At 43.6% G+C, this 19429-nt stretch overlaps 1 protein-coding gene across 2 annotated transcripts in view; it reads left to right on the plus strand.

Annotated features, from left to right (window-relative positions):
• The first annotated feature begins 8035 nt into the window (after nucleotides 1–8035).
• LOC147445568 (uncharacterized) overlaps nucleotides 8036–19429 on the plus strand; it is a 112355-nt gene continuing 100961 nt past the window's right edge. Inside the window, exons 1-3 of one of the 2 annotated variants that reach the window (XM_086525039.1) lie at nucleotides 8036–8823; nucleotides 9882–9940; nucleotides 10018–10149. In XM_086525039.1, coding sequence (XP_086381165.1) covers nucleotides 8214–8823; nucleotides 9882–9940; nucleotides 10018–10149 — 801 coding nt within the window. In that variant the 5' untranslated portion in view covers nucleotides 8036–8213. The remainder of the gene's footprint in view (nucleotides 8824–9881; nucleotides 9941–10017; nucleotides 10150–19429) is intronic. The other variant, XM_086525038.1, reaches the window with a different exon arrangement.

Here is a 19429-nt window from a genome sequence, read left to right on the forward strand (position 1 = left end):
CTTTACACTCGGTTGAGCAATTTGTCCCAGATAATAGACTTGCAGTGTGCAGATTGTGGAGTTCTTTTATGCATATGTGAGCATCAGTTTTGATGTGTTTGATCATGTTTTCCACGATTGTGTAGTGGTCGAGTTATCTCCCACTTTGTTGCCAATTTGACATGGTTTATGGTAGAGATTGTAATTGAGTTTTTGCTCAGTTTACAAGGGAGACTTTTCCAGATTTCTCTTAGGTTTTCTCGCCATACTTTGGTTCTTTGCCATTTACTTATGATCGTAGATATGTGTGACAATTTAGAGTCTATAGTGATGACTTGTGAGCGACAACGGTCTCGTAGTTGCCGCGATACATGCGATGTTGGCATTGTGGTCACACAGGGCACATTAGGCGCCGTTGTTTCAGATGTATGAGGCAGCAATGGAGATCTATGTGTGGTGCAGATGAGGTTTTGACATATGCTAGAGTGGCGGCTCCATATGCCAGTGATGCCGATGTCACGTTTCTCTCTAGTGTTCCTCATGATTACATGTCTTTGAGTGGTGACACTTCTCCACATTGGTTGCTAGATGAGGGTGTAGTTTTCCACGTCACACTGCATCGTAACTAGTTTAACACCTTCTCTAGTGGGAGACTTGGTTGTGTGCGACCTGCTGATGGTTCAACATGTGATATAGAGGGTGCAGGAGATGTTTGTTTATTGTTGCCCAATGGTGCATCATATATGCTATGCCATGTGCGTTATGTTCCTTAGCTGAGACAGAGTTTGATCTCAGTGAGACAGTTAGCAGCTTGTGATTGTCAGACACTTCTTAGAGAGGAGCCTTTCCATATGCATTGCGGATCACTAGTGATTGCCAGGGGAGCCCGTAGTGGCTTGGTATATCCTATGCAGAGGTTCGAGATGACATAGTCTCAATTTTGTTGTTGGCATGCTTTGAGCGAGAGATGAGGCGTGTCTCCTTCGTGGGTGAGACCCACCACGCTCACAAGACAGAGCATTTAGCTGTGCAGGATGTGCCAGTGAACTCTGTAGAGACAGAGATAGAGCGATAGTACTCTAGTGAGACACAAAAAGTGTTGTTAGGGTCTGTGCAAGTAGAGGTAGAGCAGATTTTCTCCCTAGAGACACAGGGAGAGATGATGGATATGGAGTTTTTTGATATGCTCATGCTAGAGGCTAATAAGGTGATATCATGACACACACATTGAGTCCCTATGGATGAAGGGGGGGGGGGGGGGGGGGGGGGGGGGGTCAACACATCCATTTGTGACAGCTATTCCTGATGATGCAGCGTATGCACATAGCGTAGGGGAGACAAGTACATCGAGGTTTACATAGATTTTGTCAGCTCTCATGTAGGCTCTAGCTTGGGAACGCACCCTAGCCTACCACGAGAGCCGATGCGACTACATGTAGATCCACTGAGTGAGCCAGTGGGCGTAGGTTGAGAGAGTCTCTCACCTATTTTCTTGTACATACTAGTAGTTTAGCTAGTAGGACCCAATTATCGACACATTCGCCTTTAAGTGGGAGATTGTTGGGGTATAGGCATTTGTGCCTTGCTCGACCGCCCAAGCTATGGGTGCCTGCCCACTAATACCTTATTCTTTGTGTATGTACACAAAGAATAAGGGGCATCTCATAGTAGAGTTTTGCTTCACCCACACACTGCATACTCTCTCCTTCCCACACGCACATCGCACGCACACATCCCACGCTCTTCAATAGATTATGAAGAGACTTTTGCTCCCGCTTGTCATATGACACTGTGAATTTTCTATGTGCATTGGCATCTCATTTTGGTTGGGATGTACATCGGTCAAACATTGTTATTGCTTTCTTGAATGGTGACATATTTGAGGAAGTTTATGTAACACAGCCTCGCGGTTTTGTCATTAAAGGGCAGGAAGATAAAGTGTGCAAATGTAAGAAATATTTGTATGGGTTGAAGCAATCTCTTAGTTCTTGGTATGAGAAGGTTGACACTCATTTGGTCAACCGAGGCTTTTGTAACAGTCCAACAGAAAGCACATTGTATGTAAAGTGTGAGGGCGATGTAGTTTTCATTGTGGTTCTCTATGTCAATGATTTGCTGATCAATGGACCAAATGAGAGACATATTGCTGAATTTAAGGCTGATCTGAATGCTACTTTCAAGATGAAAGATTTGGGGATGTTGCATCATTACTTGGGTATACAGTTTAAGCAGTGTGATGGTGGTATTGCTTTGTGTCAGACAAGCTACATAGAGACATTGATATGTAAGTTTGGACTTGAGGATTGCAAACCTATCACCACTCCCATGGAAATAGGTCTGAAATTGATTCTTCATGATTTTGGTGATCCTGCCGATGTCACTCTTTACCGAACTCCTATTGGTTGCCTTATTTATGTATGCAACATGAGGCCAAAAATTCAGTTTGCAGTCTCATAGGTTAGCAGATTCATGCATAGCTTAGGATCATAGCATTGGCAGGATGTCAAGAGGATTTTTTGCTACTTGAGTGGCACTTTACACCTTGGCTTGTTTTATCTCAAGGGGGGATCATTTTCGCCAGCTGATTTATATGCTTTTTTGGACTCATATTGGGCAGTTGTTTGACACGCGAATGTCCACAAGTGGTTTTTGTTTCATGCTCGGTAGTTCATGCATATCATGGTTGAGCAAGAAGAAACCTACTGTGGCCACTTCCAGTTGTGAGGCTGAGTACATGGCAATCTTCACAAGTATGATTGAGTGTGTATGGCTCAGATCGCCTTATGGCTGATTTGGGTGTTGGACAGGACATTGCCAACACTATCTAGACTGATAATCAGAGCACATTGACAGTTGCAAGGAACCCAATTTTTCATGCTCACACAAAGCACATTGAGGTGCATTACCACTATGTGAGGGAGAGGCTCTCATCAAGAAAGATCCGCTTGGCTAATGTGCTAACACAAGATAACCTTGCAGATCTTTTCACAAAGGCATTGTCTCGTGAGAAGTTTGAATGTTTTTGCAAAGCTTTGGGCTTACTCCCCTTTGTGGACTGATCATGTCCTTAGGGCATGGCACTTCCCTATACTTTAGGTGACAGCTCTTGTTCACCTCATCGCTCCTAGGTGGAATTTGCTACCATATACATGTGGTAGTGATGTGTGTGAACACTTAGGATTGTTGATACATTTTTTCTCTCAGTAGGAGTTTTTTTTCCCTGTGCATTGTAATTACGTCCATCATTCTAGGGCTATCTTATCTTTCCATTGCACACTAAGTAATATACTCTTTGTTGTGTGCCTTGAGCTTCCTTGGTCTTCTCCAAGCTATGTGTGTTTTCTTGCAACCCTTATTCCAACACTCTTTCAAATCTTTAGCCTTAGTATTTTCATTCTTGCTTACTCAATAGCCCATTTTAGGTCAAATATAGACATTTCATCTCTCTAAACTAGAGAGAAAATTTTACTCATTCAACCTTAGATTTTCATTTTGATCGATTTAAAATATCGATTTACGGTAGAACAAGCTCGTTGGGATGTAAAGGATGCGTAGGCTCATGAGTTGATTGTGTTGTTTGTGAAGTGCACCATTACTCCTCACATTCGTTCAGCGAAATCTGCAAAACAGGCTTGGGATATTTTGGTTGGTCTTTAAGCAAGCTGCAATGAGGCAAAAATTGCATTGTCACGTAAAGAGCTGGAATCGAAGATTATGCATGAGGAAGATGATATGGACACTTTCCTTGTTGATGTCAAAGATATCAATGAGCAACTTATTTTAGTGGGTGAAGTCATTTCAGACAGTTCCCTTGTGCAGACTATTCTTGATGCATTGCCAGACTCTTACCATACTTTTGTTAGTACTTAGAAACTCATGACCCAAGGAAATCCTGAAGTTGTCAAGTTTGATGCATTATGCACATTGTTGTTGCAAGAGTCACTTTCTATTAAAAAAAAAGACTAGAAAACGTGCAGTTGAACATGCTTTTATTGCTGCTCAAAGAAAGGGTGGTAACAACAATGCAGCCACTTCTTATGGTTCTTCTACGAGTGAAAAATTACATGTTCCTAATGCTTCTTCTAGCAGCAATTCGTCTGGAAATTCTGGTGATAAGGGAAAAAATAAGATGTGTTGCCATTATTGTAAAGCTAACGATCACTTGATCAAGCAGTGTCCTAAGTTGAAGGCCAAAGAGGCTAAGAAGAAAGAGGGTGGTTCCACTGCAAATACTGGTTCCACTACAAATGCAGCTATTGTTGAGTCTTTTCTGAAAGGAGACTGTGATGCTGATGTTGATGCAGAACGGGCTTTTAGTGCAGAGTGTATCTATAATCCTATTGTCCATGATGCATGCATGTCAGTTGCTGCAGATTCACATGTGTGGTATTTTGACAGTGGTGCTACAAAGCACATTGCCTCACATTGTGATTTGTTCACCTCTCTTGAGTCTGTCCCTCATGGGAATTCATTTACTTGTGCCAACAATGCCTCTTATCCGGTTCAGGGAGTTGGAAAGATTGTGCTTACTACTGCAAATGGCAGTTCTTTCACATTTGTTGATGCACTTTATGTACCTGGGATCAAGAAGAATCTTTTTTCTGTATCTGCACTTGCTAGACTTGGTCTTGTAGTCAAATATGTGGATGACAGATATATAGTACATGATCTTAGTTTCGGTGATGAGATTGTTGCATCTAGCATTTTATGTCGTGGGCTGTACAAGCTCACTTTATATGACAAGCGTGGGGAAAATTTTGCAAATCTAGTTTTGGATTCAAAGGCTATTTCAGATGCAAAACTTTGGCATGCACGTTTTGGTCATCTGAATTTTGCCAATTTGCTGCGTTTGCAAAAATTTGATATGGTTGCTTCTTTGCCGCCTCTTGAAGCACCTATCAAACATGTTTGTGAAGGCTGTATTTTGGGTAAAATGTAGCATTCTAAGTTTCCAAAGGACGGTTCAATAAAGGCCACATGCAGGTTGCAGCTTGTGCATAGTGATGTTTGTGAGCCCATGCATATTACTATAACTGCTTGTGAAAATAATATAAGGGCTCACATGGGTTCATTGATGGACCCATGTGGGGGGGAGTAGCCTTTGCCCTTGTTTGATGTTGTTTGCCTCTCCTCTCACTCTCTTTTCTCATGTGCATGCATAGCACTCTAGTTTCAGAGGTGCACATGCTGCTCTCTATCTCTCTTTGATTGTGTATCATGTGGATCATAGGCCAATTTGTCGGTCTCATTGCTTGTATGCATGCTATTTTGTGTATTATATAGGTCTAATATGCCTACAGTTGTTGCAACTCTAACATCAAGGACTATAACACTGACACCCTACTTTCATATTTGTCACGACAGGTCCTACTGTGTTGATCATATTGCACTTTCGTCAGTTTCATTGCTTGTATGCATGCTATTTTGTGTACTATAGAAGTCTACCGTGCCTACAATTGCTGCACCTCTAACATCATGGACTATGACACTGGCACCCTACTTTCATATGTGTCGTGACAGGTCCTACAATGTTCATCATTGTAGTTCTATGAGGATCACTACACCATTCTCTCTTTAGACAATTATGTGGCCAAGGCTGTCTATTTGGATATGATTATGGCTATTCGACAAGAGTGGCAAGCTAAGAAAGTATGACAACCTCATGGATGGTTGTATGGTAGAATCTATGGATGACATTATGTCTTACCATATTATGGTTCTCTTTATAACAATAGTTATTTTGTATTGTATGAATATAATAATAATGCCATTTTGGTAATCTTTACCTACTCACGTTTTAAATATGTGCATTGAAAACATTCAACTTTTGTCATTGCATGTGCTATTTTTGGAAATTGTGCTTATGACATTGCATATGCATATGCTCTTTTGAGAATTGAAGCTTTCTCAATCCTATTTTCAAGATGTTTTTTATGATGCTTATGAAGTTGTTTTCCTGTGCTTTTGAGGACAAAAACTCTTCTAAAAGGGAGGAGCAGTGTTAGAACAAGGATCCTATGGTGGCAAAGTGGGAAAGGCTCTTAGGGCAAGGGCTGTGCTACTTGTCAAGCATGCATGTTTAGGGGTCTCTAGGGCCAAGGGGCTATGAAGAGATTGGAATGATGGAGAATAGCATGCCTATACCCCACATTCATAAATGTATGATTCAACAATACCTCTACAATAAAAACCTATTGAAAAAATAGTTCGAGAATTTAGGAAATAATTGTCTAAACACATTTCCCAACCCAACTTGCATTAGCTATAGCTATACATCGTGCCCAGGGTCTCACATTAAATACCATAAAAAATTCATACACATGGCTTGTCTATGCAACCCTTTCACAAATTAGATACCAAAGTCATTTCTGTCTCCTTAAAGGGCTTTTTGACCGTATTAAAGTGGATTCTACAAAAATTATTAGCTATTGAGACTCGATATGCAAGCAAAATACCAAGCCATATAACAAAATATCCACTTTGTATCCAAAACACACTTAATAATACAATCTCTTAATGTTGTCTCCGTGAAAAAACATGACAACAGTCGGCTTCACACATTCTTGGTTTCAAGGAACAAAGCTACATCATAGAGAGATCATAGATTTGCCTAATCATAATCACCTATATCCAACAAGTTCCTTGGGAGTATTTGTGGAGGCCACTTTTGATGACCACTTTTGTGGAGGCCTTCCAAAGAGTTATACAAGGATTGAAGGAAAATGAAAGAGTCATACAAGGATTCGTGTGGAAGTCCTTTTGTATGTAAAGTATACTCAATATTTTGAAATAGAAATATTGCAAATGGGCCCATGATGTGTGGAGAGAGGTGTAGACCCAAGGGACGTGAGGTGTAAAGCAATGTGCCAAAGGGTGCATGAACAAACGCTCAACTCTCCAACAATCCGAGTAGAGAAAGCTAACACACAACACCAATGTCCAAAAAGGTTACTTATAATGCAAATTTGGTGTGTGTCACGTGGGTGTGTGGGGAATGAGTATCTTGGCACAAGAAGGAGCACACCACATGTGGCTCCCACAACAACAATAGATTTTGCTTCATAATAGTTGATACTAGTACGGCCGGCCGCCTTCGGCGGCCTCTCTCTCCCCCTCTTTATCGCGTGCAAAAGGGCTTTTTTTAATTTTGGACTTTAGCCTTCAAGTCGCAGATTGCGACACGTGTAAAGGGCTCTCCCTTCCGCCATATTATGTTAGTAGATTACTTCGATCAAAACTTTAAGTTTTGCGAGGCTAAGAAGCGGTTCCCCTAGGCCTCCTACACATTCAATTGATTTTTTCATGCCCCGACATTATTTTCATGATTTTGCTATTGCTCATTTCAAAATGAAAGGCTTAAGATGCTCATAGATTAGTAGTGAATTCTCAAGTTCTTCTTTGGTTTTAGCCTTTCAAAGATAGGCGTTGGTTAGAAGCAGCAATATCTATCAAAGATAGATGTTGCTTAGAAGTAGATCTTTCACCATCCACTTCCCCCTTTTGATATGCAAGCACGATAAAGACATCTGTCACTTGCCAAGCTTATGTGCATCTTCACATGCAGATTGCTAGTTAGCCTGTGAATTGTTGGGCTCAAATTGACACAAGAGCTCGGGGTAGACACATAAACTCTGCCTATCCGTGCACAAAGATGACCTTACTTGGTAACTTTCACACCCAGCTTCCTGTGAATACACACTAAATTGGCCGAAAACGAGCCGCACTATCATGAATAGGTAGCCAACCTATTAGTTGAAATATTTGTCGTTTTTGGTGGGGCCATTGGCGCTAACAAACCCCTCCTCCCCCCCCTCGCCCCCAACACCAAAAGGTAAAAGAAAGGATGGAGAAGCTCCGTCAATTTGTTACACACGAAGAACACAACATGTATAACCTTTACGCCTACTCTCACACTTGCTTCCATCTTTGGGTGGCGGGTGTGTAAGCTGCCAACAGGTGAAATGGCTTTGAGAAGTTATGAGGTTATTTATTGATGAAGAAAATTTATCCAAGAGGTTAAGTGTAAAAAATTTGCAGAGAATGAGAGGCTCATATTCAAGTGGAGCTTTGTCTTTCACTGCACTGTGGCAAACGACGTTTGCTAAAGCGACGTTGCGAACCCACAACAGCAGTTCCTGATTGCCTTCTACTGAGACTTGTTGCGCTGTTGATTTCTCTGCCAGTTTGAACGGAGGTCGATCTTCAATTCGACTAAATTCATCGCCCAAAATCTAATGGTCACAGTCCCAGAAGCTCTACAGCTTAAGAGATTACGCTGCCGCTATAGAAATGAGGTCTTCCTGTATGCAGATGAACATGCAGAGAGCATGTCTTTGGTGACTACAAGCAGACATGGCTCTTGTTCTTCCACCCAGATATTCAGGTACACTTCCTCCATAAGCACATCGTCCCTTCAATGGCCTCATTACAAAGATTGCACTAGGAGCTTGTGTACGGGCCCGAGAAGCTTTCACAACGTTCCTCGAAGCAGTTGCCTCCATGCGGTCATGGAGGCTTCTCATGCTTTTGGAGCGAACCATGTAAATTCTAGAGGGTTTCGTTTCATTCAGCACTCATCAAGAAGCGCATACCTGTGTTTGAAGAGAGGCTCATGCCAGGAAAGTAAGAAGGGAAAGCATGCATCCCGTTTTTTACCTGTTGCTTCTATTGGTACTCTCGTGGCTGCAAGTGGTGCTATCACTACCTCTACTGCATCCCAAAATCCTCACTCAGCCGTCATTTCTACACTGACACAGTTGGCAGTTACTGCTATTGCGATCGCATCAGGGGCTTGCCTGTCAACACAAGTCGAGTACCTATGGCCGCGAAGTGAAGAGAGTCCCAGTAAGTGGCATTCCTATAATATTGGTTTAGATTCTGAATGCTAAATCTGGACGTGATACACACTTCTCTTGGGGATCTTGACTTGTATTAATCTCTTGCTCCTGTTCACTGTAGCTAGACATACATGTCTGACACACAGTCATTTTTAAAATATTTGGTTGCCTTATTGGGTGAAGGGACTTTTATTGAGGAAGAGAGAGGAAGTGCTCAAGTTCCAAAATTGTGATAGAAAGAAAGGGAGGGAAGGATTCTCCTTAGGCTCCAACAAGTGACATTGAGTGACTGGGACTTTCATCGCTTATGGTTTCTTCTGTTCCAACCAGCATGCTGTGTGTCAAATGGTTGATCTTTGTGTTTGGCATGAGCCCAAGTGTGGAGTATTCTGTTCTTGAGAGCCAAAGAGAGTGTGGAGTGTTTGAAAGGTTCTTATTTGGCAGTCTAGATTCATACAGTGATTAAAGTTGAAGACCTTGTTTGTATGGCACATGGTCTTTGGACGGTGACCAGTGCCATCTCCACCCAACAAGGATTTGAAGGATATTGAACTCCGCTTGAGAGGCTCTATGTAGGCTAGTCTGCTCATGAGTCACTTTCCTTCTTAGTTTTCTTCTTGTTCATGTTTTAATGTCTGCTTTTTTAGAATTGCTTATTTTTATTCCTCGACTCAAGCAGGCCAAACAGTTGATTTAGATTCCACAAGGAGGTTTGTCTGTTACTGTGTCCTGTTTGCTTTGGTGTTGTTAGAATTTGATGCTGTACTACGAAAATTGTATTAACTGTTAAATCATTATTTTCTAATCTCAAAATTTTTTAAGACTCAGCTATCCATGTTTCAAAGATTTTTGGAAAGTGTTTGATTAGCTATATATAATCTGCGATTATCTTTGGACACTGTTTTAGATAGAGATACGTATTTTCTGTCACATGGTGCACAGTGACCGTATAACCAATGTGGGGGGCACTGCAGCCGTTTTTTCTTTTGTTTATATGCTCTATTTCAGTTTCAACTGGAAGCAGGCATTTCTCAACTTTGTCTTACAGTGTTTCATGGTCTTCAGCACAGCTACTCCTGGAGGGTGTTGATGTGACTGGGTATAAAATATTTGAAGAACCAGAGGTATGATAACTTTTTTATAATGAGCTCTTGCCAATGAGTTCAAGCATCTCAAGTTCAATTTTGTGGGGATTATATAGGTTGTGAAGGCTCTTTCCTTTGCAAAGGAAGCTCATTCTGGGCAGATGAGGAAGACAGGAGAACCCTACCTTACACACTGCATACATACAGCGAAAATCCTTGCAGCTCTGGTCCCTGAAACTGGCAGCAGGGTATGTCTTAGTAGCGGTGCCATTTTTCTGCTTTGACTTTACAAAGAGCCATGTTGATAAGTTCATGTCCTCGGTAGTAGAAATAATGTACCTCGTATCCACTTTTTCCTCTGTGTTGCACTCGTGTATTTGAAGGCTTGAGCATGCTGCGTATTGATGGTGGGCAAGGAAGGGGCCTATATTGGTTGTGGTGTGCTTGATCTCGATCTGTTGCATTAGAACGTGCTACAACTTACTCGTTCTCCAAGCGCCATGAGCATGACACGAGTCTAGAGACTACATGCATAGATCAACGTGGCAGTTAGCTACAAGGGCGGCGGCCAGGGTTCCAGACTTCCCTCAAAGGCTTTGCACATGCTCTCCAAGATGAGCTGCAACGTTCAAAAGTGCCTATGCGGCTCCAAGATGCTTACCGCCATGGCTTGTGCATGATAGTAGGGCTCGACACACAGTTGCCCGCTACGTTTCCAAAAATTTCGATTTGGGGAGTGTTCTTGCAACCATCTTGTGTGTTCTCAGTCGCTCAGGAGTTGCTTGTAGAGAGTGCCATGTGCAACACGCCTGGCCGGCAGGGTGCGACTTTGAAGGACCTTCAAAAAGTCGACTGAAGTTTCGTCCATATGTGCAACCTTTCAACCACAACATGGTGCCAAATCCATTCCTAGAATCCCCACCATTGCTTATTCAAGGCGTAGGGTGGAGTTAAGGTTAATTGGTCTCCAGTAGTATCAGTGCTTACCTATGTCAAGGGTATGTGTTGAGCTTGAGAGTGTAGAAACTGTGTGTGTGTGTGTGTGTGTGTGTGTAACGCGCAAAATCATAGGTCCATATGATTGCTTCCGGCTCAAGATGGCCAAGAGGAGTCATATAGTATGAATTTGGAGGTCATCTCCTGGGTTTCTGTCAAGATCTAGTGAGTGAGGGCTTCTTTGTGCCTTGGCCCAGGCATCTCGGGGATTTGCAAGGTTTTGTCCAATGTGAGGAGTCATATAGTATGAATTTGGAGGTCATCTCCTGGGTTCCCGTCAAGATCTAGTGAGTGAGGGCTTCTTTGTGGCTTGGCCTGGCATTGTGAGGTTCTATTAGTGTCTAGGCATCTTGGGGATTTGCAAGGTTTTGTCCAATGCGCCCACCACTGGGCCATTTTGAGAGGGCACCCTATTTTCTGCATGCACTTCTTCATATTCCCACATTTATGGGTTGTGGGGTATTTCTAGAATCTGGGGAACTTTGGCAGCTTGATTGCATCCTTCTATAGAGAGAGGGGGGCGCTCCATATCTGGAAGAATGTGCAGAGCACTTTACTTTCTTTTGTTGCAGAGTGCGTCCGCAAGGCTTGCCCGCATTCTCACTCTATCCCATGTCACCACACCTTTTGCTGCATGTTGCCATGGTATCAAAACCACGGTTCGACGACATTGGTCTTGCGATTGGGAGTGCATGGAAACAGTAATTGGGCTGCAGCCAGCAGGAGGGCCACTTGTGGCTGCATTTTTGTCGCAGAGAAGTCTCTCCAGCTGGCGTTTTTGCATTGGGAGGGGTTTGACGATGCTTTGCTTCCCACCCTTGAGGACCTGCCACAGAAATGGAAGTGTGTGCACTTAACACTGTAAGGTTAATTTACTATTTCACGTAGGATTCTGCACGACATAAAATTGAGAAAGCAGGATTTTGCACGACATAAAAGTGAGAAAGCAATGGAGAAATTCGACACAACACTAGGGAACAGAAGATGCGCTGGTCCCCCCCCCCCTCGAAGGCGTTTTGTATTATTTTTTGGACTGTTACAAGCACGAGAACCTGAAATAGTGAATAACCTGAAACAGTGAATAACTCGAAACAATATTCACTGTTCATGTCCGAAACACTCTTCTTATGCATAAAAATGCATAGATTCATAAGCCTATTGGCTGAAATTCATCATACCTATAGCTGAGGATAGCTATGTCTGCATCCTACTGGAATCTTCTGGGTGAAAAACATTCCTATTGTATCTGCTCGTGTAGGGGATGCCCACACGAGTTCTCCTTGGCTGAAATCTGCTTCTGGAATGGGTTAGAGTGTTGAAATTTTCGTAGAAAATAAGCAATGCGCTTGTCTGAGTGCGTCTATTCTCCGCAGGGACGTGCACAAGCTCTATGGGCTGTCCTACACCTGCTCCGTGCTCTTTATGGCTAATCCCATTTGAAAAGAATTGACTGTCACGAACCGGTGACATGGCATACCAGTACACATCCACACACACCCCGATGGTACTCCCACATTTGCCTGGTGACTGTCCCTCTACGGACCTGTACTGCTGATGTGGCAGGCTGCCGTAGTGCTGACGTGGCAGTGGCAGATTTTCAGCTCTACGCAAAAAGCATGGGCAGCTTTTGGGCCACGCAATCCAGCCTCTTTGCTTTTTCTACGTAAAACAGGAGAGAGAGAGAGAGAGAGAGAGAGAGAGAGAGAGAGAGAGAGAGAGAGAGAGAGAGAGAGAGAGAGAGAGAGAGAGAGAGAGAGAGAGAGAGAGAGAGAGAGTTCTGCTTTATTTTATTGAAGAGAGAGACAGAGAACTTTTTGGCTTTATTTTTATTAAAGCCTAAGAGAGAGAAATAGCTTTTGATTTTTATCAGCTTTTGGGACTCTGCTTTTGGCATCCCTTGTACTCTTTAAATATGCGGGTTGGCCTCTCACAACTCAGTGCATCTGGACGCATAGTCTGAGTGTGAGCGCGTGCCCGCACTCTTGTACTTTGAACTCAGATTAATACAAAAAGAAATACCGAAAGGGGCGCCAGTCTTTGGGGCCAATATCTCTAGGCACGGAACTCCGCCGGGCCAGTGTCGAATAAATTGTGAACTGTGAATTGTTTTAAAGTGGTTATTTGGTGCTGTCGTGGTAGATTCTTGACTTGGAGTGTCGAAGTCTATTACAGTGGTATCAGAGCACGGGGAATTTTCCTTCTACGGGAAATCTGATCTCGATTTTTTTTTCCGCGGCACCTATGGCTTCAGGCAAAGATCAGTAACTCCCTCGGCATCCTGAGATACGGGAAGGGATCACAACGAAGATTCAGGCAAGGAATATGGCCTGCCTTGGCCTACGTAGGCGGAGCGTCGAGAGATGGAGCGTCAACGATTGATCGGCGACGCAACAAAGATGATGCTTAATTTGCCAAGGACTCGAAAATGGCAAAATATATGAGCAAGACCTCTTTGGAGGAGGTGCACACGTAGTGGCAGAAAACCACAAAACCACCCCCAAAACCCGCTCTCAAGAAACCTCCTACTCCTAAGAAGTATTCAGAGAAGGAATTAGTAGAAGTGGTTGATGCACGAATTGCTCAGCTTTATGACGCGCAGAACAAAGCTAAAAAGCACGGCAGAATGCAGAAGGAAGAAAGGCACTGGCTTCCCGGGTTATTTGGGTCATCAGTCTACTTTTGAAAAGGCAAGAAAGCAGAAGAAACGTGTTCGATTTGAAGGAGTACTCAGTTCTTCTCCTTCTTCTTCTTCTTCTGACAATTCTTCTAGCTCATCTGACTCGAGCGAAGAGGACCGAAAAGGCAAAAAGCGAAGCAAAAAGCACCGCTTTGGAAAGGGCAAGAAAAAGGCAAAGAAGTCTAAATCTCGCCCCGTGAGTGACAGTTCTATAGAGGACTCGTCTACAGACAGTTCAGACTCTGACGACGATAACTTTTATACAAAGAAGAAGAATTTTTATAAAGCCAACCAGTATGACTTTCTGGAAGACAAAAGCAAGAAAGTCCGAGAGTTTAAGGAAGGTGGACAGTCAATTAAATTTGACACGTTTTCGGGATATAGAGATGCTTCGAAGGCTTTGTCTTTTGTACATCAGTTTGACATCGCTTTCGCGGGAGGACGTTACTCAGAGCCCTCTAAGATTTAGAGAGCTGCCTCTTACTCTAAGGGGAATGCTCGAACTTGGTGGTCCACGCTTCTATTAAGCAAGACTGTGCCAGTTAAATGGCTGAAATTCAAGAGGCTTTTTATTTCTTCTTGGCTGACTCGAGAGTATGAACGTGATATACGAACTGCTTGGAACCATCTTCGGATGACCAAGAAGGATACAGTGGACGCTTATTGCGAGAGATTCTGGAGCTCTTTTCTACCCGCCTCTTCATTTAAGATCTCGTTCAAGGAACAAATTGAGCGGTTTACCTTGGGTCTACCTACAGAGATCCGAGATCACTGCTTGGAACATAAGTTAGCTTCTATTCAAGAGTTGATGAGTCATGCGAAACGGGGTTTTGCCATTCACTCTGGTAGTTTGACCTACCCCACCAATGAGATCATGACACAAAGAGCCGAAGAGACTTCAACAAATGAAAGTAGAAAGAGAAAGAGCAAGTCAGAAAAGAAGGATGCACGACCCAAGCTTGCTCCTCAGGAGCCGGCTCGCTTCATCAGGGAAGGGAAGTGCTTTGGATGCGGGGAAACTGGACATATCTCCGCCAAAGTGCCCTAAAAAGGCACAGAAAGAATAGAACGACAAGGACGATGAAAGGCCTGAGAGTTCGAGAGCAGATGAGGAACGTGGAAGAAAAGGCAAGATGAAAACAGGACTGGTTCTAGATTGCGTGGGTACCGATCCCAGCACGCTGGACGAGAGTACAGAACTTTGCCGAGCTTGGGGCAAAGTGAAAGACCAAGAAGCCGTGATCTTCTTTGATGGAGGAGCCAAGGCCAACTTCATTTAACCGGAATTGGTGGCACGGCTCGAGATCACTCCCGATCGGATGGGACCACTTGCGGAGGCAGTTCTAGCGGCACCCGGCCGGGATGTAGCCATTACACTTGTCATTGGCAAACTTCGGTTGAATTGTCAGGGGTATTTCGGGCATGAGGACTTTTACATAATGCCTTTGGAAGGTTGTGATGTTCTCTTGGGAATTCCCTGGTACCACAAGAACAACGCCATGGTTGACTATCGGGCGAGAAAGGCGACATTGACTATAGAGAAGGGCAGAACCATTGTACTTAACATTTAACTTAAGGGCGAGTCTGGTCCTATTGTATCGGCTTCGGCCATTTCAAAGTTAATGAAATCTAGTCTGTTTGTTTACTCGATCTTTATGAAAGAATTGAGTGATGAGGGTAGGACAAATATGTCTGAACTTGATAAAGAACGCCAAGATTTTCTCCACTCTCATGCCGATTGCTTCTTAGAGGGCCTGCGAGGCGAGTTACCACCCGCTCGTCCTGAAGATCATACTATTGATCTGATCCCTGGAAGCATGCCACCGAACCGGCCACCTTACCGTGTGAGCCAAGCACAGAACGAAGAGATTATGAACCAAGTGAAAGACCTCTTGGAAAAGGGTCTTGTCCAGCCTAGTAGTTCACCGTATTGCTCTCCAGTGTTGTTGGTTTTGAAGAAAGACGGATCTTAGAGAATGTGCATCGATTATAGAGCTCTCAACAAAATCACCATCAAGAACACATTTCCGATTCCTAGGATCGATGATATACTCGACAGATTACAAGGATCTTCGTGCTTTAGCAGGATTGATTTGAAGAGTGGATATCATGCCGGGAGACGTCTACAAGACAGCCTTTCGGACGACTTTTGGGTTATTTGAGTTTTTGGTGATGTCTTTTGGCTTAACCAATGCTCCTGTGACATTTAATCGGATGATGGATAGGATTTTTCGAGAGTACAGGCTATTTGTTGGCACTTTCTTTGACGATATCATTGTTTTCTCCAAGAATGAGGTAGAACAGAGAGATCATCTGCTTGAGGTCTTTCAGGCATTACGAGATCACAAGTTAGTGATTAATGCAAAGAAAAGTGATTTTTTTCTACAAGAGATACACTTTTTGGGACACGTGTCAGCAGCAAGAGTGCAGATGGATCCGGCCATGATAGAGACTATCCGTGATTGGCCCGATTTGAAGAATGTCCATGAAGTTAGAAGCTTCTTGGGATTGTGTTCGTACTACAGGCGGTTCATTAGAAAGTTTGCAGAGGTTGCTTCCCCTTTGCATATCTTGACATAGAAAGGAGTCCCTTTCTCGTTGGGACCCATAGAGGTGACTGCCTTTCAGACTTTGAAAGAGAAATTGACTACGGGACTAGTTTTGACTTTGCCGGACTTGCAGAAGTCATTTGAAGTATATTGTGATGCTTGTGGTTGTAGTTTGGGTGCGGTCTTAATGCAAGAAGGCCATGTCATTGCTTACGAGAGACGATTTTTCTCAAGGCCGGAATTGATAGCATAGATTTATGAGAGAGAGCTTTTGGCGGTTATCCATGCTCTTACTCAACGACGGCACTACCTACTCGAAGCTGATTTTATTGTCTTTACAGACCATCAGAGTTTGCGCTACTTCTTGTCACAGAAGCAGCTATCAGAAAAGCAGATGCGGTGGGCGAACATCTTGTCATAGTTTCACTTCGAGATTGTCCATGTGCAGGGACAAAAGAATTTGGTGGCAGATGCTTTGTCTTGGAAGCCGTTGGTTCTGGCTATTTCCGAGATACATCATAGGAGCTTCGAGGATATGGTCGACCAGTATGCCACAGATCTGGATTTTGCAGACGTTTTCACACGGATACGGGATGGGGAGACAATAGCGGGATATTCCATTCGGGATGGCTACTTGATGAGGAAAACCATGTTGTGCGTTACACAGCTGTTGAGGGAAAAGGTTATGACTGAATGCCATTGTCCACCTTTTACGGGTCATCGCGGCATTGCTATCACCATGAAAGGGGTAGAGAGATACTTCTTTTGGCCAAGACTCAAGAAGGATGTGGACGAGTTTGTGCGCAGTTGCTTGGTATGCCAGAAGGTCAAGTTTGACAGGCATAAAGCACAGGGATTGTTACAGCCTTTGCCCATACCCACCCGCCTCTGGGAAAGTATTGCAATGGATTTCATTTTTGATCTCCCGAGAACACAGAGTGGTCACGATGGTATCTGGACTGTTATTGACAGATTCAACAAGCAGGCTCATTTCATTCCAGTGAAGAAAACAGTAAGCCGGATCACTTAACGAGACTGTTTGTAGCCCAGAGATTCAGATTACATGGCATGCCCGAGACGATTGTCTCCGACAGGGACCCCAGATTTACGAGTTTGTTTTGGAAGGCAATTTGGGAGAACATTGGCACGCGGTTGCAGTTCTCATCATCTTTCCACCCGTAGACTGATGGGCAATCTGAGATTGCCAATTCAATGGTTTTAGATTTATTGAAGTCTTATATCTGAGATCAGAAGACTCAATGGAAAAGGTATCTACCTTTGGTGGAATTTGCCTACAATAACACGATACACTCTTCGACGGGGAAGGCGCCATTTGAGATTGTTGAAGGTGCTGCGAAGGTTCCACCCTTCCTAAGCACGAAAGATAAGATTTTTGAAGCTGATGAGTATACGCGCGAATTAGACACGGCTTTTGCCAAGGTCTGCGAGGCTTTGCATAAATCTCAAGAACGACAGAAAAAGGCAGCGGATCGCCATCGTCGTGATTTGAAATTGAAGGAGGATGATTCGGTGCTCTTACGTTTTGAGAAGGCACGCTTGAGAAATAAGAAGGGAAAGGAGAGGCTTTTTCCAAAGCTTAGTATGAGATACTACGGAGCTTTCCAGATCTTTGAAAAGATTAATGATGTCTCCGTCCGACTGAAACTGCCTGACACTTGGAGGATTCACAATGCATTTCATGTGAGTTTCTTGAAACCTTTCAAAGGTGATGTGCCTGATGATGGGGAGCCCGACGAGCAACCCAAAGTGGAGGAAAACGAGGAGATCCTTGTTCTTGAACATATTTTGGCACATAAGGACACAAGGAATAAGGGTAAAGTACGAAGGCGGTTCTTGGTTAAATTCAAGAACTATCCTGCATTGGATGCGAAGTGGATGGAGTAGGAGGACCTAGCAGATACTCCTCAGATTGTGAACCTTTACCTTGAAGCTTTTGGTTTAGCATAGTCTATTCCAAATGGAACCCAGAATTCAGCTTGGCCGCAGATCTGGTGCAGTGGGATGCACAAGAGGGGAGTTACTCCGCTCCTTTGTCAACAGATGCCTTGATTTTTAGAGTACTAGAGTCATTGATGTCTCTTTGAGCTTCAGGGATACTGAGAGCTGACAGTATTTTGCTGTATGACTTTATGATGGAATTCCTGAATATGAAACTGATTTGTTCTTGACTTGTTTTTAAGTGCAGGAACTGATAGGCGAAATGACTGCAGCATTTTGGTCTAAATGATCTCGAATAGACATGGTTGCAATAGGGGTTAGTTGTTACAAAGTGATGACGTGGTGGACAACAAAAACCCTAATTTCTAGCTGAAACCCTAAAATTTCTGCAAACCCTAAAATCTGCCAGAAACCCTAATTTGCAGCAAACCCTAATTTCAGGCTGAAACCCTAATTCAGAAAACCCTAAATTCTGCCGGGGGTACCACGTGGCAGCAGCAGTACGGATTTTGCGCTGGCAGCTTTCTTGCTTTTCCTACGCAAATAGCAAGAGAACGAGAGAGAGAAAAAGTAATTTGCTTTTCTTTGGGACTCTCAGAGTCAGAGCTTTTGATTTTGAAGCTTTTGAGCATCCCTTGTAACCTTTAAATAAGCGGGGAGGGCTTCACTTCTCAGAGTATCTGGACGCAGAGTCTAAGAGTGAAACCCTAGCCACTCTCTTGTACTATGATCTGATTAATATAAAAAGAAATACCGAAAGGGGCGCCAGTCTTTGGGGCCAATATCTCTAGGCACGGAACTCCGCCGGGCCAGTGCAAATCTATTGTGATCTGTGAATTGTTTTGAAGTGGTTATTTGGTGCTGTCGCGGTTGATTCTTGACTTGGAGTGTCCAAGTCTGTTACAGTGGTATCAGAGCACGGCCGATTTCTCCTCTACGGGAAATCCGATCCCCAATTTTTTTTTCTGCGACACCTATGGCTTCAGGCAATCAGTCGACTCCCTCTGCATCTGGAGATGCGGACATGGATCACAACGAAGATTCCGGCTCGGAGTATGGCCCATTTAGGCCTACTCAAGCGGAGCAGCGAGAGATGGAGCGCCATCAATTGATTGGCGATGCAACAAAGATGATGCTCAATTTTGCCAAGGACCCGAAGATGGCAAAATATATGAATCAGACCTCTTTGGAAGAGGTACAGGCAGAGTGGCAGAGAACCACAACACCACTCCCGAAACCCGGTCTCAAGAAACCTTCTACCTCCATGAAATATACGGAGAAGGAACTGGAGACCGTGGTTGATGCACGGATTGCTCAGCTTTTTGACGCGCAAAAGAAAGCCAAAAA

This window comes from Adiantum capillus-veneris, chromosome 12 (genome assembly GCF_014529385.1).
Source record: "Adiantum capillus-veneris isolate H3 chromosome 12, ASM1452938v2, whole genome shotgun sequence".
Lineage (NCBI taxonomy): Eukaryota > Viridiplantae > Streptophyta > Polypodiopsida > Polypodiales > Pteridaceae > Adiantum > Adiantum capillus-veneris.